The 20,530-nt window shown below is 47.0% G+C and overlaps 1 protein-coding gene across 1 annotated transcript in view; it reads right to left on the bottom strand.

Moving 5' to 3' along the window:
- LOC100445723 (multidrug and toxin extrusion protein 1-like) overlaps positions 1 to 20,530 on the bottom strand; it is a 61,193-nt gene that overhangs the window by 7,945 nt on the left and 32,718 nt on the right. The window contains 1 exon segment of the mRNA XM_063719048.1: positions 6,363 to 6,424. Within this exon segment, the coding sequence (XP_063575118.1) occupies positions 6,363 to 6,424 (62 nt within the window).

Below are 20,530 nucleotides of genomic sequence, written 5' to 3'. Positions count from 1 at the left end.
CATTTTTGTCTTGTTCCTGATCTTAGGGGAAAAGCTTTTAGTCTTTCACCATTGAGTATGATCTTAGCTGGAGGTTTGACATATATGGCTTTTATCATTTTGAGGCACTTTCCTTCTATTCTCATTTTAAGTGTTTTTATTTTTCAAAGAAAAGGTGTCATTATTGGTATAGTGAGATTAGTATCTGTATATGTTACCTTTTCTATTTTTTTTGTTTTTTGTTTTTTTTTTTTTGAGATGGAGTCTCGCTCTGTTGCCCAGGCTGGAGTACAGTGGCGCGATCTCGGCTCACTGCAAGCTCCGCCTCCCGGGTTCATGTCATTCTCCTGCCTCAGCCTCCCAAGTAGCTGGGACTACAGGCGCCCGCCACCACGCCTGGCTAATTTTTTGTATTTTTAGTAGAGACGGGGTTTCACCGTGTTAGCCAGGATGGTCTCTATCTCCTGACCTCGTGATCTGCCCACCTCAGCCTCCCAAAGTGCTGGGATTACAGGTGTGAGCCACTGCGCCCTGCCTACTTTTCTATTTGTTGTCCTTGTTACTTTCTTTCTTCCATTGTGGTTTTAACTGAGCATTTTATGAGATTCTATTTTCTTTCTTCTCTTAGCATATTGATTATATTACTTTTTAAAAGCTTTTTCATTTGTTGTCCTAGAGTTTGCAATATGCATTTACAACTAACCTAATTCCACTTTTGAATAACACTATTCTTCTTCATGGGTCATGCAAGTGCCTTAGAATATTCTCAGTTCCTCCCTCTTGACCCTTATAACACTGTTGTCCTTCATTTTAGCTATGCACAAGCTGTAATAACCAAATACATTGTTGCTACTATTTTCATATATCTTTTATCAATTAAAAATAAGAAAGATAAAATATTTTACCTTCATTTGTTCCTTTTCTAATACATAATTCCTTTCTTTATGTGTATCTGAATTTCTGAAGTATTTCAGAAAATAGGCTTGGCATCATTAGTAGTATGTGATCTCTAGTAATCACAATGAGACACCACTTCCCACCCATTAGTATGATATAACTAAAATCAAAAAGAAAATCACAAGTGTTAGCAAGGATGTGGAGAAACTGGAAACCTCATACACTGCTGGTGGCAATGAAGAATGGTGCAGCCACCATGGGAAACATTTTGGCAGTTCCTCAAAAAAAATAGAATTATCCGCCTGTAATCCCAGCACTTTGGGAGGCCGAGGCAGGCGGATCATGAGATCAGGAGATTGAAACCATCCTGGCTAACACAGTGAAACCCTGTCTCTACTAAAAATACAAAAAATTAGCCAGGCATGGTGGCAGGCACCTGTAGTCCCAGCTACTCAGGAGGCTGAGGCAGAAGAATGGTGTGAACCCGGGAGGTGGAGCTTGCAGTGAGCCAAGATAGCGCCAGTGCACTCCAGCCTGGGCAACAGAGCAAGACTCCATCTCAAAAAAAAAAAAAAAAAAAAGAAAGAAAGAAAAAAAATAGAATTGTCATATAACCCAGTAATTCCACTCCTAGGTATAGACTTAAAAGAGTGAAAACAGGTGTTCAAACAAAAACATGTACACGAGTATTTACTGCAGCATTATTCACAATAGCCAAAAAGTAGAAACAATCTAAAAGTCCATCAACTGATTAGTAAACACCATGTGGCATATTATACAATAAACTATTCAGCCAGAAAAAGGAATCAAGTTTTGAGAGACATGCTACAACATAGAGGAATCGCGGGCCAGGCATGGTGGCTCACGCCTGTAATCCCAGCACTTTGGGAGGCCGAGGTGGGTAGATCACGAGGTCAGGAGTTCAAGACCAGCCTAACCAACATGGTGAAACCCCGTCTCTACTAAAAATACAAAAATGAGCAGGGCATGGTGGCACGCACCTGTAGTCCCAGCTACTCGGGAGGCTGAGGCAGGAGAATCGCTTGAACCCGGGAGGCGGAGGTTGCAGTGAGCTGAGATCGTGCCACTGCACTCCAGCCTGGGCGACAGAGTGAGACTCTGTTTAAAAAAAAAAAAATAGAGGAATTGCAAAACCATCATGCATGCCAAGTTCAAAAAGCCAGACTCAAAAGGTCACATGTTCTATGATTCCTTCATTATGAAACATCCAAAATAGGTAAATCCACAGGCACAGAGAGCAGATTAGTTGTTGCCAGGAACTCAGGGAGAGGGGTATGGGGAGTGAGAGGTTAATAATCTGAGTTTCCTTTTTGGTATGATAAAAATGTTTTGGAAGGGTTAATTTTATGTTATATGAATTTTACTTCAATAAAATCTAGGGCCAGGCACAGTAGCTCACGCCTGTAATCCCAGCACTTTGGGAGACCAAGGCAGGAGGATCTCTTGAGCTCAGAAGTTCAGGACTACCATAGAAAACATAGCGAGATTTCACCTCTACTAAAACTAAACAAAAAATTAGCCAGAAGTGGTGGTGCACGCCTGTAGTCCCAGCTACATGGGAGGCTGAGGTGGGAGGATCGCTTCAGCCCAGGAGATCAAAGCTACAGTGAGCTGTGATCGTGCCACTGCTGGAGCCAGGGAGACAGAGGCAGATCCTGTATCAAAATAAATAAATACATACATACATATGTACATACATAATCTTCTGGGGAAAAAAAACACTTTTTTTTGGAGTGCAGCGGTGTGATCAGAGCTCACTGTAGCCTCGAACTCCTGGGCTCAAGTGATCTTCCCACATCAGACTCCTGAGTAGCTGGGACTACAGGCACATGGTTTTGTTGTAGAGATGGGGTTTTGCCATGTTACCAAGGTTGGTCTTGAACTCCTAGGATCAAGCCATCCACCCGCCTCGGCCTCCCAAAGTGCCGGGATTAGAAGCGTGCACCACCATACCTGGCTGAATGTTTTATTCTATAGCATCCTATTCTATATCATAGTTGAAATATTTTGTGTTACCTCTTTGAAGATGTAAATTTTCTCCCTATAACGCCTATTTTTTTTCTGGTTGCTTTCTCCTATAATTGGATTTTCACAAATCTAATAATACTGGGTTGCTTGTTAACACTCAAGAGAGGGAGACAAATAAGCTAAGGGAAGCACTGGTGACATTGGGTGCTTTCAACTGTGGGCTCCTCTTCTGGGAATCTGGTGGGCTTTGTGTGAGAGAATACCCAATATTCAGATTTTTTTAAGGATTTTCTTTTTGGGCTGGTCTAATTCCCTATAAAAGACTCTAAAACTTTTTCGCTTTGAGGATGAGGCCACCGTAGCTGCCAGCATTCTGGGAGCTGAGTAGCAGAAGAGAACACAGATTTATTTTCTACTTTTAATGACAGTTGCCACAAAATTAATTAAAAGGCAAAAATGCTAAAAGTTAATCTTTTATATTGACTGTATAGCTCCAAATATTGTCAGTATACATTGTAAATTTTAAGAGGTTCCATTTTATAAAAGCTTATATGACAATACCTGAGATAGGACTTGAACAAGCACTTAATATACACTCACTGAGAAGATTAAGTACATTCATAGAGAAATACAGAGAAAACTAGATCAGCAATAATATTTAACAGGACTATGAACCACTCCCCAGGAGAAGAAAGAAGTTTGAAATAAGGAAGAGTAAGTAACCTTTACATCAAGGAAAATCTAATTTATATATTTAGAAACCATGATAAAATTAACAGGGAAAAGTTTACTTAAAATTATAGCCCCTTTCTTGATCTCCAATAGGATAGTGCAATTCCTTGGAATAACCAAGGAAACATCCCTGATATTCTTTCCATCCACAGTTAAGAGTAAAAACTGTCCAAATAAGAAGGTCACCTTTCATACTTAACATATGGCATGTAATGATCATCTCTAGTTTGTAGAATGGTGGTAATTCTACCATTTTAGCCATGGTCTTAATGAAAATTCCTGCTGAAAGGAGAGTGACAGCAAGAGCTAAAGCCACTCCACGATAGAATATCAGCTGCCTCACTGTCAGGACCTCTCCAGCGGTGGACATTGCATACTGGGTGTTTTCTTCTGGTCTCATCAGTTGAGGGGTCTGGCTCTCTGGTCTGATGATATCAGGCAAAATGATTCCATCAGTTACTTCTCTTCCCAGGATAGGTATATCTGTTTGCAGAGAATAGTGGGGTATTCACTTATGTCCAGGTCAAGTAAAGGCATATTATGAAGTTTACATAAGAATATGTTGTAAACAATAACCCTCAGTTATCAGTTAGTATATGTGAAATTACATTTAAAAATATTTCATAGGAGAACCCACAGGTGATCTCAGCAATTACTAGGGCTGAGACAAATTTTATTGAGCAAGAGAGCAGGATCTTGCAAACTGAGCAACTCTGGCTGCACTGTTTCAGTTTTCGTACGTCAGACATTGAATATACTAGAGAATGCTCTCTGTTACCTGAGGAGGTAGGCATGGTCTCTTTATTCCCTTTTAGTCCAGCTTGAACCTGTGCCTAGAAACAAGCGTCACATGAGTAAATGCAGAGTAAGTTTAATCACACTAGTAGTTGTTTGCTAAAACTTTGACTTAAAGCCATTGTAGGCTGGGCGCAATGGCTCATGCCTGTAATCCCAGCACTTTGGAAGGTTGAAGTGGGCGGATCACGTGAGGCCAGGAGTTTAAGACCAGCCTGGGCAACATGGCAAAACCCCATCTCTACTAAAAATGAAAAAAATTAGCCAGGCGTGGTGGTGGGCTAATCCCAGCTACTCAGGAGACTATGGCAGGAGAATAATTTGAATCCAGGAAGTGGGGGTCACAGTGAGCCAAGATTGCACCATTGCACTGCAGTCTGAGTGACAGAGTGAGACTCTGTCTCGAAAAATAAATAAAGCTACTATGAAACCTACTGCTAATGGGTTACAGTATCTAGCACAGTCTGTCTTGGTCCTGGATGTGCCATAAAGCAAGAGAACAACACCAGAAAAACACAGACTCAGTTCACAACAATAATATAAAAAGCTGCTGTTGCTAGAGCAGCAAGTTTAACATATCATTTGCACTTGTGCCCTTCAGTGTTCCGAAACACAGATAGAAGGAAGAAAGTCTAAAGGTCAATGGTATTGTGATCTAATGGGTAGTTTATGGCCCATCTTAATCTCCTATAAAGTTTAGTCCCTGAATAAATCAAACAGAAGATAGGAAAAATATAACGCATCATAGTTAGGCAAATCTAAAACGTAAATGTGGTCAAAGCTTAGACAGTGATGGTTGATATGCCTAAACTCATCTTGTTTCCTTATTAATAATCCCTAAGCCAACCACCCATCTTTTTTTTTAAAAAAGTATTATTATTATTTTTAGTAGAGATGGCTTCTTGCTGTGTTGCCCAGGCTAGTCTTGAATTCTTGGCCTCAAGTGATCCTTCTGCCTCAGCCTCCTAAAGTGCTGGGATTACAGGTGTGAGCCACTGTGCCCGACCATCCATCTCATCTCAAGCCTCAAACAATAAAAACTGCTTGGCCAGGCACGGTGGCTCACGCCTGTAATCCCAGCACTTTGGGAGGCTCAGGTGGGTGGATCACAAGTTCAGGAGTTCGAGACCAGCCTGGCCAACAAAGTGAACTCTCGCCCCCACCTGCCACTGTCTCTACTAAAAATACAAAAAATTAGCTGGACATGGTGGCACGCGCCTGTAATCCCAGCTATTTGGGAGTCTGAGACAGGAGAATCGCTTGAACCCAGGAAGCAGAGGTTGCAGTGAGCTGAGATTGCGCCATTGCACTCCAGCCTGGGCAACACAGCGAGATTCCATCTCGAGAAAAAAACAAACAAAAAAACGGCTCCCAGTTCAGCATGTAGATGCTCACATCAGTGAAGATGCAGATTCTATCCACATGTTGTTGTTCTGCCCCCAAAGTACTTCCCACAGATTACAGATACTTAACATACTGCTTTTATGAAACTATGGACAAAATAGAAAGAGGCATAAAGAACAGCTAACAAGTCAGTATAAATAGGAAACAAACTACTATTTTCCTACAACTAGTATACCCAAACAGCAAAATACATATATCTTTAAATTAAGAGGCAGGGTCTTCCTCTGTTGCCCAGGCTGGTCTCACACTCACTTGGGCTCAAGTGATCCTCCTGCCTCGGCCTCCCAAAGTGGTGTGATAATAGGTGTGAGCCACCATGCCTGGCCCTAATTCCTTTTCTTTTTTAGGTTGAGTCCCTGGTTAGTAGATATTAAATCAGCTCTATATAAAGAGGAAAATGTGCTGAACTATGTTTTCTTTTGCCTCCCCTCCCCACAATGTTAGATGTATTTCATGATTCACAGTGAATCAATCTGCCAATAGCATTTTTACCATTTTGACCCTAAGAGGTTCCTTACCATGCCATGGGATTAAGTAGAGCCATGTTTCTAAAATAATACACTGACTGTTAGTTGCTCCACAACTTTGTTCCAGTTTATCCTCAAGATGTACACCAGATAGAAAAGGGCTTGAAAGAAGACACAAACTCTCAATCCAGACCAGAGACCTATGGGTGTAAAATGAAATCAGAGTTTAGATTTTTTTCAATTCTGTTCCTATGAGCATTAAAATTCTTCCCTAACTACTGTATCCATAGAGTGAAATTTCAGTTAATTTCCCTAAAATTTTAGATAAAATTTTAGATAATTATGGACAAAGATTAGACTCAAGTTTACCACTGAGCTATTCATGGCAATCATTCAATCAATGAACAACACAAAACCTCCAAAACTGTTTGCTGCTTGTATGTTAACAAATATTTGCTGCCTTCAGTTTTATGCCAGGTATTGTTTTAAGGGCTAGAGATACAGAACTGAACAGGCAGACGAGCTAGGTGTCCTTGGGAGTTTATGTTCTACTGTGCAGGACAAATAATAAACAAGGAAGCAATCATGCAGTCATTTTAGGAGTGAGAGGTGCCAGGACAGACACCGGGCAGAGCCACGTCATAGCACCAAAGATTTGCAGATGAGAATGTGAATGAGACAGCCAGACCCCTCTAAGGTGGGACCTGGCAGCGAGAAGACGCCATGAGAAGTCTAGGACGGGCACTGCAGGCAGAGGGAAGAGAAGAACCCCAGCCAGAGGAGTCCCAGGAGCTGAGGGGCCAGTCAGAAAGGAGCACAGTGGCAGGGGAGCGTCCAGGAGATGGGGTCAGAGAAGCAGGCTCAAAGGATGTGAATGCCATGGGAGGACTGGGGTTCATCCTAAGGCTGATGAGGACCTGGCACAGAGCTCAAGCCTGGGGTGTGCATCCACAGATGTGAGACCTGATGCTTTCAAAAGCTTGCCTTGAAAACAATCCCTCCAACCACGGGCTGGAAAAAAGTATTGGGAATCCAAGAGTGCTTGGTAGAGAAGAGACAGTAATAAATGTGGCTGTTCTGTCCTCAAATAAATAAGGACGAATTCCAGCTTGAAGTAAAATATCCTATGGTCCCAGCCTGTACCAGTCATTTAAGTGGGAGATGACACAGAAGACACTTACTCATTAATCCACCAGATGATATTTCCAAAAAGACGATAAGAAACAGCCGCTGTGTTTGTGTTGACACTAAGTTCATGTGACAGCTGTAAGACTAATACTTCACAAAGAAATGGTGACAGAATCAGAGTTTTTTACCTAGTAAAAATAATGCACTGGTTGGATAGAGAACAAAAGGAGTTATTTGAATACGTATTACAGGACTCATTCCATTTTCTAGTTAGCCTTTTTAAAAACAAAATAAAATTCATTGTTGCTAAATCTGTAGAAAATGAAGATGTGGACATATATGCAAAACACATATATAACAACTTATCCCAAAAGCACATAAGTTAATTTGCTCCCTCTCCCCTCTCCCCTCTCCCCTCTCCCCTCTCCCCCCTCCCCCCTCCCCCCTTTTTTTGGTCTCCCTCTGTTGCCGAAGCTGGACTGTACTGCCGTGATCTCGGCTCACTGCAACCTCCCTGCCTCGGGCTCCTGTGATTCTCCTGCCTCGGCCTGCCGAGTGCCTGGGATTGCAGGCGCGCGCTGCCACGCCTGACTGGTTTTTGTATTTTTGGTGGAGACGGGGTTTCGCCGTGTTGACCGGGCTGGTCTCCAGCTCCTGGCCTCCAGTGATCTGCCCGCCTAGGCCTCCCGAGGTGCTGGGATTGCAGACGGAGTCTCGCTCACTCAGTGCTCAGTGTTGCTCAGGCTGGAGTGCAGTGGCGTGATCTCGGCTCGCTACAACCTCCACCTCCCAGCCGCCTGCCTTGGCCTCCTAAAGTGCTAAGATTACAGCCTCTGCCCTGCCGCCACCCCGTCTAGGAAGTGAGGAGCGTCTCTGCCTGGCCGCCCATCATCTGGGATGTGAGGAGCCCCTCTGCCCGGCAGCCCTGTCTGGGAAGTGAGAAGCGCCTCGGCCGGCTGCCATCCCGTATAGGAAGTGAGGAGCGTCTCTGCCCGGCCGCCCATCGTTTGGGATGTGAGGAGCGCCTCTGCCCGGTCGCCCTGTCTGGGAGGTGAGGAGCGCCTCTGCCCAGCCGCCACCCCATCTGGGAGGAAGTGAGGAGCACCTCTGTCCGGCCGCCCCGTCTGGAAAGTGAGGAGCACCTCTGCCCGGCTGCCCCATCTGGGAAGTGAGGAGCGCCTCTGCCCGGCCGCCCCGTCTGGGAGATGAGGAGCGCCTCTGCCCGGCTGCCCAACGTCTGGGAGATGAGGAGCGCCTCTGCCTGGCCACCCCATCTGGGAAGTGAGGAGTGCCTCTGCCCGGCCGCCACCCCGTCTGGGAGGAAGTGAGGAGCACCTCTGCCCGGCCGCCCCGTCTGGGAGATGAGAAGCGCCTCTGCCTGGCCGCCACCCCGTCTGGGAGGAAGTGAGGAGCGCCTCTGCCCGGCTGCCCCGTCTGGGAGGTGAGGAGGACCTCTGCCCAGCCGCCCCGTCTGGGATGTGAGGAGCGCCTCTGCCCGGCCGCCCCCTCTGAGAAGTGAGGAGTGCCTCTGCCCGGCCATCCCGTCTGGGAAGTGAGGAGCGCCTCTGCCCGGCCACCACCCCATCTGGGAGGAAGTGAGGAGCGCCTCTGCCCGGCCGCCCCGTCTGGGAGGTGAGGAGCGCCTCTGCCTGGCTGCCACCCCGTCTGGGAGGAAGTGAGGAGGGCCTCTGCCCGGCCGCCCCGTCTGGGAGGTGAGGAGCATCTCTGCCCGGCCACCCATCGTCTGGGAGGTGAGGAGCGCCTCTGCCCGGCCGCCCCGTCTGGGAAGTGAGGAGGACCTCTGCCCGGCCGCCCCGTCTGGGAGGTGAGGAGCGCCTCTGCCTGGCTGCCACGCCGTCTGGGAGGAAGTGAGGAGCACCTCTGCCTGGCCGCCCCGTCTGGGAGGTGAGGAGCGCCTCTGCCCGGCTGCCCAACGTCTGGGAGATGAGGAGCACCTCTGCCCAGCCACCCTGTCTGGGAAGTGAGGAGTGCCTCTGCCCGGCCGCCACCCCGTCTGGGAGGAAGTGAGGAGCACCTCTGCCCGGCCGCCCCGTCTGGGAGATGAGGAGCACCTCTGCCCGGCCGCCCCGTCTAGGAGGTGAGGAGCGCCTCTGCCTGGCCGCCACCCTGTCTGGGAGGAAGTGAGGAGCGCCTCTGCCCGGCCGCCCCATCTGGGAAGTGAGGAGCGCCTCTGCCCGGCCGCCCCGTCTGGGAGGTGAGGAGCGCCTCTGCCCGGCCGCCACCCCGTCTGGGAAGTGAGGAGCGCCTCTGCCTGGCCGCCCCGTCTGGGAGGTGAGGAGTGCCTCTGCCCGGCCGCCCATCGTCTGGGAAGTGAGGAGTGCCTCTGCCCGGCCGCCCTGTCTGGGAAGTGAGGAAGTGTCTCTGCCCGGCCGCCCCGTCTGGGAGGTGAGGAGTGCCTCTGCCCGGCCGCCACCCCGTCTGGGAGGAAGTGAGGAGCGCCTCTGCCCGGCCGCCCCCCATCTGGGAAGTGAGGAGCGCCTCTGCCCGGCCGCCCCGTCTGGGAGGTGGGGAGCGCTTCTGCCTGGCTGCCACCCCGTCTGGGAGGAAGTGAGGAGCGCCTCTGCCCGACCGCCCCGTCTGGGAGGTGAGGAGCGCCTCTGCCTGGCCGCCCCGTCTGGGAGGTGAGGAGCACCTCTGCCCGGCCGCCCCCTCTGAGAAGTGAGGAGTGCCTCTGCCCGGCCATCCCGTCTGGGAAGTGAGGAGCGCCTCTGCCCGGCCACCACCCCATCTGGGAGGAAGTGAGGAGCGCCTCTGCCCGGCTGCCCCATCTGGGAAGTGAGGAGCGCCTCTGCCCGGCCGCCCCGTCTTGGAGGTGAGGAGCGCCTCTGCCTGGCTGCCACCCCGTCTGGGAGGAAGTGAGGAGCGCCTCTGCCCGGCCGCCCCTGCCTGGCTGCCACCCCGTCTGGGAGGAAGTGAGGAGCGCCTCTGCCCGGCCGCCCCATCTGGGAGGTGACGAGCGCCTCTGCCCGGCCACCCCCTCTGAGAAGTGAGGAGTGCCTCTGCCCGGCCATCCCATCTGGGAAGTGAGGAGCGCCTCTGCCCGGCCACCACCCCGTCTGGGAGGAAGTGAGGAGCGCCTCTGCCCGGCCGCCCCGTCTGGGAAGTGAGGAGGACCTCTGCCCGGCTGCCCCATCTGGGATGTGAGGAGCGCCTCTGCCCGGCCGCCCCGTCTGGGAGGTGAGGAGCGCCTCTGCCTGGCTGCCACCCCGTCTGGGAGGAAGTGAGGAGCACCTCTGCCTGGCCGCCCCGTCTGGGAGGTGAGGAGCACCTCTGCCTGGCTGCCCAACGTCTGGGAGATGAGGAGCGCCTCTGCCCAGCCACCCTGTCTGGGAAGTGAGGAGTGCCTCTGCCCAGCCGCCACCCCGTCTGGGAGGAAGTGAGGAGCACCTCTGCCTGGCCACCCCGTCTGGGAGATGAGGAGCACCTCTGCCCGGCCGCCCCGTCTGGGAGGTGAGGAGCGCCTCTGCCTGGCCGCCACCCCGTCTGGGAGGAAGTGAGGAGTGCCTCTGCCCGGCCGCCCATCGTCTGGGAAGTGAGGAGTGCCTCTGCCCGGCCGCCCTGTCTGGGAAGTGAGGAAGCGCCTCTGCCCGGCCGCCCCGTCTGGCAGGTGAGGAGCGCCTCTGCCTGGCTGCCACCCCGTCTGGGAGGAAGTGAGGAGTGCCTTTGCCCGGCCGCCCCGTCTGGGAGATGAGGAGCACCTCTGCCCGGCCGCCCCGTCTAGGAGGTGAGGAGCGCCTCTGCCTGGCCGCCACCCCGTCTAGGAGGAAGTGAGGAGCACCTCTGCCCGGCCGCCCATCGTCTGGGAAGTGAGGAGTGCCTCTGCCCAGCCGCCCCGTCTGGGAGGTGAGGAGCACCTCTGCCTGGCTGCCACCCCGTCTGGGAGGAAGTGAGGAGTGCCTTTGCCCGGCCGCTCCGTCTGGGAGGTGAGGAGCGCCTCTGCCCGGCTGCCCCATCTGGGAGGTGAGGAGCGCCTCTGCCCGGCCGCCCCCTCTGAGAAGTGAGGAGTGCCTCTGCCCGGCCATCCTGTCTGGGAAGTGAGGAGCGCCTCTGCCCGGCCACCACCCCATCTGGGAGGAAGTGAGGAGCGCCTCTGCCCGGCCGCCCCGTCTGGGAAGTGAGGAGGACCTCTGCCCGGCTGCCCCATCTGGGATGTGAGGAGCGCCTCTGCCCGGCCGCCCCGTCTGGGAGGTGAGGAGCGCCTCTGCCTGGCTGCCACCCCGTCTGGGAGGAAGTGAGGAGCGCCTCTGCCCGGCCGCCCCGTCTGGGAGATGAGGAGCACCTCTGCCCGGCCACCCATCGTCTGGGAGGTGAGGAGCGCCTGTGCCCGGCCGCCCCGTCTGGGAAGTCAGGAGGACCTCTGCCCAGCCGCCCCGTCTGGGATGTGAGGAGCGCCTCTGCCCGGCCGCCCCGTCTGGGAGGTGAGGAGCACCTCTGCCTGGCTGCCACCTGGTCTGGGAGGAAGTGAGGAGCGCCTCTGCCCAGCCGCCCCGTCTGGGAGGTGAGGAGCGCCTCTGCCCGGCTGCCCTGTCTGGGAGGTGAGGAGCGCCTCTGCCCGGCCACCCCCTCTGAGAAGTGAGGAGTGCCTCTGCCCGGCCGCCCCGTCTGGGAAGTGAGGAGCGCCTCTGCCCGGCCACCCATCGTCTGGGAGGTGAGGAGCGCCTCTGCCTGGCTGCCACCCCGTCTGGGAGGAAGTGAGGAGCGCCTCTGCCCGGCCTCCCCGTCTGGGAGGTGAGGAGCGTCTCTGCCCGGCCGCCCCGTCTGGGAAGTGAGGAGCGCCTCTGCCTGGCTGCCACCCTGTCTGGGAGGTGAGGAGCGCCTCTGCCCGGCCGCCCTGTCCGGGGGGTGTACCCAACAGCTCCGAAGAGACAGCGACCATCGGGAGTGGGCCGTGAGGATGATGGCGGTTTTGTTGAAAAGAAGGGGGGGAAGTGTGGGGAAAGGAAGGAGAGATCAGATTGTTGCTGTGTCTGTGTAGAAAGAGGTGGGCATAGGAGACTCCATTTTGTTCTGACTAGGAGAAATTCTTCTGCCTTGGGATGCTGTTGATCTATGGCCTTGCCCCCAGCCCCGTGCTCTCTGAAACATGTGCTGTGTCAACTCAGGGTTAAATGGATTAAGGGTGGTGCAAGATGTGCTTTATTAAACAGATGCTTGAAGGCAGCATGCTCTTTAAGAGTCATCACCACTCCCTAATCTCAAGTACCCAGGGGCACAAACACTGCAGAAGGCCGCGGGGTCCTCTGCCTAGGAAAACCAGAGACCTTTGTTCATGTGTTTATCTCCTGACCGTCTCTCCACTATTATCCTATGACCCTGCCATATCCCCCTCTCCGAGAAACACCCAAGAATCATCAATAAATACTTAATTTAAAAAAAAAAGAAAAAAAGTTAATTTGCACAAATCTTTACATTTAGAACCTCAATAAAGTGGATAATTTCCTTAAAAAATATAACTTACCCATGTTGACACAATAAAAGAAAGTCTTAACAGACTGAGAAGAAATTGAGAAAGCTGTACAAAGAATAAACTACTTCAGAATGCCAGGTCATGGCAGTTTCATGGAAGAATTACACCAAACCTTTATAAAACAGAGAATTCTTATACTACTTAAACTGTCCTGAGGCATACAAAAAGGTATAATTTTTAATTATCTTTAAGAAGCGAGTATAAAATTAATATCATTAATATCAAAACCTAACAAAGATACACAAAAAATACAATTACAGACCAATCTTACTTATAAATTTTAGTGCAAAATTTTTAAATAAAATATTTAAAAAGTGTAGCAGTTCAATAAAAGAACAAGATATCATAATCAGGATAGTTCAGTATGAGGACACCAATTAATATTATTTATCTTCATGATAGATCTAAGGAGAAAAATTATAGAATCATTTCTAATAGCACTAAACAAGCATCTGGCAAAATGCTCAACTATTTTTGTTTCAATAAAATAGACTTCATGGACATTTCCTGAACATGATTTCAAAAAACATGAGCACATACATACATAGTTGTGTGTGTGTGTGTGTGTGTGTGTGTGTGTGTGCGTTTTGTGTTTTGTTTTTTGTTTTTTGTTTTTTTTTTGAGACAGAGTCTCACACTGTCACCCAGGCTGGAGTGCAATGGCGCGATCTCGGCTCAATGCAACCTCTGCCTCCCAGGTTCAAGCAATTCTCCTGCCGCAGCCTCCCGAGTAGCTGGGGGATTACAGGTGCCCACCACCAGGCCCGGCTAGTTTTTTGTATTTTTAGTAGAGACGGGGTTTCACTGTGTTGGCCAGGCTGGTCTCAAAATGCCTGACCTCATGATCCACCTACCTCGGCCTCCCAAAGTGCTAGGATTACAGGCGTGAGCCACTGCGCCTGGCCGTGTGTGTGTATTTCAACCTCAAATCCAGCATACCATTTAGTAGAGGAACACTGGCAGTGCTATCACTAAAGTAATGAATAAGACAAGAATTTCCACTATTACCAGAACTTATTGTACTAGAGGCATTATGCCGGAAAAAAGAGAAAAGCAGCGCCCTCTTCTTCTCTCTTGCAATGCTTAACCAACGGGGATTGACAATTGTATAAATAATTATTGAATCTGGCCCTCATTCAGAGGGCAGGGACATGTTTATTTTGTTTGCCATTGCATTTCCAGTGTATTTGTATGGAGGAGGCACCGAATAAATATTGGGGGAGAAAATAATTTTTCCTATTACACAAGGGCAACTTTCTAGTTGAATGGTTTTTTTTAAGAGTTATTTTGTTTTCTTGTTTCCAGTGGGGCTGGAGTCAATTGTTTTATATCTCAAGCAGTGTGTCTTAATATGACAAGTGAGATTTGAGACAAGTCACAGGACTCAAACACATACCTATTATCCTGAGTTTAGTGGCAAACATCAGAGGTACTCCAATGGGAAAACCAAAGACATAGTACCCAATGGGATTCAAGACAGCACCAATCTTTTGTTTTCCTGTACCTCTCGGGACTCCACCACAGGCGCCCTACGGAGAGGAAAACCAAACCCAACATTGGTGTCAAGTCTGTCATCATCACAAGGCTCAGAATACTACATTCATATCTCACGAATATGGATACAGTCAAATGGCCCTAACTCAAAACAGGTACAGCACATTATGTAAGAGAAAAAGGAAATCTTTTGTTTCTAAAGTTATATTAACAACAATAGCAATAAAAAACCACAGCTTCTTTCATCAGAAATCTATCATGACTTAAATCTCTAACTCTTTATCTTGACTATTTAAAAACATTTTGTAAGTTAAAAAAAAAAGATGTAGAGGTTTCATCAATGGCATCTCTTCAAAAGTTAGCCTAATATCATGGCTGAGAAACATTTAACGCCATTGCAGGCTTCTCATCCACATTTCTTACCACAGTTTCAATGGGTGCCACATCTTCAGGATGACATGGACAAAGGGCAAGAAACTCCACGGAAAAAAAGCAAAATGACTAATGCCTAGAAATCATGTCATGAGGAAAAAACTCAAACTGGGAAGAAGCCGGATGGGCTGATTCTGGGGTAGAGCAGGTCTTCAAACCCTTGTACACCCACAGATCAGCCTAGACAGGGACTTTCTAGTGGTCAGAGTCAACTCAAAGGTGGCGTGGCCTGCAGTGGAGGGTTCAAGCAAAGGTCACCTCACCACTTGGATACAACACCTGGCATTCAGGCACCAGATGAAGATAGAGGAGGGGAGAACTCACTTGGCTCACAAGCCTCTTCTCCACCTTGAGAGGCTACACTCTTTAATAAACCATCTTCCCCCAAGTGACTCACACTGTCTAAAGCAAGAGCTTTCTCTTTTTAAAAATAAAATCACTGACATTTAATTTCTAATTAAAAAGCTAGAAACACAAAACAAATTTTGCTATCTTTATTCGAGTAAAATCACTCCAAATACTGCAAGTGCATCAAGTAGATGAAAAGAAGCAAAAATAGGCATCACTTGGCTCACAAGGGAAGTAATATCTCTGTTAGAGGAAAATAAAGTAGTTAGTGATCTAAAAATCACATTAAAGTGGGGTATTAATTAACTACTGATCTGACAATCCTGACAAATTTATCAATAAATTCAATCAAAATAGTACATTTCTTTTTTATAAAGTTAGTACAGAATAAAACCTCACTGATTTAAAATTTATTATTATATAGAATTTAGGTTAAAATGGACAAGGCTGCCACTATAGAAGATAATTCTGAAAACTCTTTATCTGAATATATAAATGTGGGGATTGGGAAGAACCCGATACAGGTTTCAGTCTGGGTGTGGGAATTGTCCTCAAAAATGGAGTTGAAGGCCAGTATTTACTTAGGAAGCATTTGCTTCCTCAGGGAGCCCCTTCAGTTATGGTGGAAGATCTGCCTGGGGAGCTCTGCAGAAAGATGCTGGGGCTCTGGAGAGGGACACAGCAGAGGTAACTAGAGACCCGTGAGATGGATCTAGAGTGGGTAAACACATGAAACAGGCCCAGTGCCCTCTCCCACTTACCCTACAGGGAAGCCCGCTGGTCAACAGGTGCCACCAATTTAGACAGAGCCTACAGGACATCCTCTGACTCAGAGGAGTGACCTCTTTGGAACAGACCTACAGGACTGCAAAGTTACCTAACATCTGCACTGTCTCCACCAGTCAACATGGCAACACAGTCTTTCACTCAAAAATACAAATGTCCACAAAAACAAATGTTCACAATTGCAAAGATATGGAACCAACTAAGTGCCCATCAATCAATGAGTGAATAAAGAAAATATGGTATATATACACCATAGAATAAAAGCCATACAAAAGAAATAATGAAATAATGTCTTTTGCAGCAACTTGGATGGAGCTGGAGGCCATTATTCTAAGTGAAGTAACTCAGGAATGGAAAACCAAATACTGTATGTTCTTACTCTTAAGTGGGAGCTAAGCTATGTGAGTATGCAAAGGCATGCAGAATGGTATAATGGGCTCTGGAGACTCAAAAGCTGGGGGTGGGATAGGGATAAAATAACTATATATTGGGTACAATGTACACTACTCAGGTGGTGGATACACTAAAATCTCAGACTTCACTGTTATACAGTTTATCCATGTAACCAAAAACCACTTGTACCCTGAAAGCTATTGAACTAAAAACATATTTTAAAAATAGAAAAATAAAATACATTTTCAACATTAAAAAAACAAAAATACAAATGTTAAATCAATGTTCACCAGACATTGAGGAAAATCAACAGCACAAAAAAAGGAAAGACCAAAATAAGCCTGCTAATACAACAGGAAACAAAGAATGCAAGGAACATGAGAGAAAAAAAATTTTAATTATAATTACTATTATCAGAGACATTTATCAGCTAACAACAGGCAATTAAGGAAGAGGAGCAATTGGGAGAAAAGTAATTGGAAATGAAAAATATGAACACTAAAATAAGACCTTTTTTTAGAAACTGGATAATGAATAGACATGGCTAAACACTACATTTCAACTTGAAAGATAAAGTTGAGAAAATATCCCAAACACAGAGATAGAAACTGGGAGAAAAGAGACATGTCAGATTAATCATACATTCTATTCTTTATCCAAAAAGAATTTCAAAAGGAGAGAACAGAAAAAAAGGAAAAGGAGTAAATTTTTTTTTAAAGGGTAAATTTCCTAGAGCTAAAGAAAAATCCAATGCTTCAGATTGAAAGTCTACAAAATAGCAAGCAGAATATAAGAAAAAAAGATTCACCCACACCTAAGCACACCCAGCAGAGACAAAAATAATATCTGAAAGATTTCCAGAAAAAAAAATTTCTTCTACAGAAGAACGAGAGCCAAATCAGCATGAGAAGCCTCTATCCAGATGACATCATGAACAACAGTGGAGTAGGAAGCTCAAGAATCAGTCTCTTGTGAGACTGATGGCGAGAGATGTCACAGTCAATGATTTCAGCACTCTGGAGGCTAGTGAGAAACTCGCAGTGAGCAACAAAGGGAATGCCTGAAGAAAGGGCCTGGTGATCATGGGTGAATTGCATTTCACATAGTGGCTACCTTTTCCCGTCTTCCAGTTCCGCGGCAGGCAGCTGCAGGGATGGCTGCCTGCATTCCTAGTGTGGCTTACTAGTGCCAAACTGGGCAATAAAAACCTTATCCTCTAAAAATTAAAGTTGTGTGTTTCGATCTATCTGGAGGTTCCACTGAGGAGCTGGCATAGAGGCCCTTTGGGATGAAGTGGCTTCACAGGCAGTGCCTATCAAATAATTTTACAAGAAAAAAGCCAGCTTAACTTTTCTTGTTAGATAAAGGCATTTAAGGAAATCCCTACCAGATCATTCTGTCTTTGTAAAAACCACTTTGGAAAAGTTACTAAACAAATAGATAAATAGCCCCAACAAACAAGAACAACAATGCCTGGAGAGAGATGAAAATCTGATTTCCAGTGTTTTCATAGAATAATACAATGTCCAGTTCTCAACACAAAATTACAGAGCATACAGAGACAGGAAAGTATGGCCCATTCACAGGAAACAGAAATTGGCAAAAATTGTCAGAATCAATTTTTTCATGGCTGACTGTGGTCACTCACACCTGTAATCCCAGTGCTTTGGGAGGCCAAGGCAGGAGGGTCACTTGAGCCCGGGAGTTTGAAACCAGACTGGGCAACATAGTGAGACACTATCTCTACAAAAAAAAAAAAATTTTTTTTAAATAACTAGCTGCACACAGGGGCAAGCACCTGTAGTTCCAGCCACTTGGGAGGCTGAAGCAGGAGGATCACTTGAGCCCAGGAGCTTGAGGCTGCAGTGAGCTGTGACTGCACCACTGCACTCCAACCTCTGTGACAGAGCGAGACCCTGTCTCTTAAAAATATTTTTTTAATTAAAAAAAATACAATTTTTTTCCAGATTTTCAGAAATTCACCAAAGGGAATTGGGAGCATTTATTTAAGAAAGGTGGCTGAATCTTGGTAAGAACAGTAAGCATTGTGGTATTTTAACTTACCCTAATATCATCCTGTTGCTCCTAGCTCAGCAGTAACCTTGAAAAATAACAGTTCCAGGACTTGAGGAGGAAGAATGGGTTGAACTCTTTGAAAGCCCTATTCCCAAGGAACAGTTATTATTTCACAGACAGATCATCTGTCTGGTGGTTCTCTAGAAGACCCCACTTGAAAGGCTAACTTTATTTCACCTGATTCAAACCTGCCCAGTGCTAAAGTTGATGTTGAGGGATGTTTGTTGAAAATGTATATGGGCAAATGTTTTAGCTGCTGCTGCCTGATACAAGGGATACACAATAAACTCACCAAAAAGCTTAGTAGGAATGGCTGGGGAATGAAATGTCTGAGGGGCTTTGCAAAGTTCTGACATATTCTGGGGAATCTAGAAGGCCATATGCATGCTTAAGACTGCGCCCCTGCTCAAGGAAGACCCATTAAGGCCTAAGCACTCACCTCTGGCCGAACTTGAGACTCTGCACAAACAGGAAGTGAAGGTTAAAACCAAGTTGTGGCTGGGCATGGTGGCTCATGCCTGTAATCCCAGCACTTTGGGAGGCCGAGGTGGGCGGATCACCTGAGGTCAGGAGTTCAAGACCAGCCTGGCCAACACGGTGAAACTCCGTCTCTACTAAAAATATAAAAATTAGCTGGGCAGGGTGGCACATGCCTATAGTCCCAGCTACTTGGGAGGCTGAGGCAGGAGAGTTGCTTAAACCTGGGAGGTGGAGGTTACAGTGAGCTGAGATAGTGCCACTGCACTTCTAGCCTGGGAGACAGAGTGAGACTCCATCTCAAAACAAAAACAAAAAACAAAGTTGTAAACTGCCTCACTGAGTGTTGAAGGTGTTCCTCAAAATGCACAGAGAGTCTCTTGGCAAAGAATGGGAGATATTTGGGATTCTAAGCATTTGAGAAAATATTTCTCCAATAATTAGCTGACATTAAGCTAACAGAACAGGGACTTTAGTGGCTACATTTGGCAAATAATATAGACTTTACAGAATTAGTCCATAAAAATCACTAAGCAAACAAGCAGCAATAGCAAAAGCCCCTAAAGAAAAAGACAATCTGACTTCTAGAACAGTGGCACTGTAATATTTAAAATGTCCAGTTTTCAACAAAAAACTATGAGTCATACAAAGAAACAAAAAGGTACAGCCCATACACGGGGTGAAAAGCAATCAATAAGAATTCTCTCTGAAGAAGCCCAAATATTGGACTTACCAAAAAAGACTTTCTTTTTTTTAGAGAGATAGGGTCTCACTCTGTCACTCAGGCTGGAATGCAGTGGCACTATCCTGGCTCACTGCAGCCTTGAACTCCTGAACTCAGGAAATCCTCCTGCCTCAGCCTCCTGAGTAGCTGGGACTACAGGCACATGCCACCATGCCTGGCTAATTTTTAGTTTTATTTTTAATTTAATTTAAAATTTTTATAGAGACAGAGTCTTGCTATGTTGCTCAGGCTGGTCTCAAACTCCTGGCCTCAAGTGATTTCACCTTGGCCTCCCAAAGTGCTGGAACTACAGGCATGAGCCCCTGTACCCAGTCAAAAACAAAAAAAGACTTTAATTCAGCTATTTTAAATATGTTGAAAAAGATAAAACTATGTCTAATGAAGTATGAGAATATTGTCTCACCAAATAGATGCTATCAATACAGATATATAAATTATTTTTCAAGAGAACCAAATAAAAACTATGGAGTTGAAAAATACCACAACTGAAGTGAAAAATTCACTAGAGGGCTCAAGAGTAGATTTGAGCTGGCAAAAGAAAGAATCAGAAAACTTAAAGATAGGATAATTGAGATTAGTCTGAGGAACAGAAAAAAAAGGTAAGAAAAGTGAACACAGATGTAGGGACCTAGGGAACACAATCAAGTATACCAGCATATAAATAATGGAAGTCTCAGAGGTGAGGAGAGAAAGAAAAAAACATAAAAATATTTGAAGAAAGAATAACTGAAAACTTCCCAAATTTGATGAAAGACATGAATCTACATATCCAAGAAGCCCAACAAGCACCAAGTAGGATGAACTTGAGGAGGCAAGGTCATTTGCTGACAGTGATGGTGGAAGGTGGTAGGGAGGGGCCAGTGGTTTTAAAAGAGTAGAGAAGGTTTAACATGAGTTGCA

This window comes from Pongo abelii, chromosome 19 (genome assembly GCF_028885655.2).
Source record: "Pongo abelii isolate AG06213 chromosome 19, NHGRI_mPonAbe1-v2.0_pri, whole genome shotgun sequence".
NCBI classification, from domain to species: domain Eukaryota; kingdom Metazoa; phylum Chordata; class Mammalia; order Primates; family Hominidae; genus Pongo; species Pongo abelii.
The sequence above is the reverse complement of the archived record's forward strand: the minus strand, read 5'-3'. Positions and strand labels throughout refer to the sequence as shown.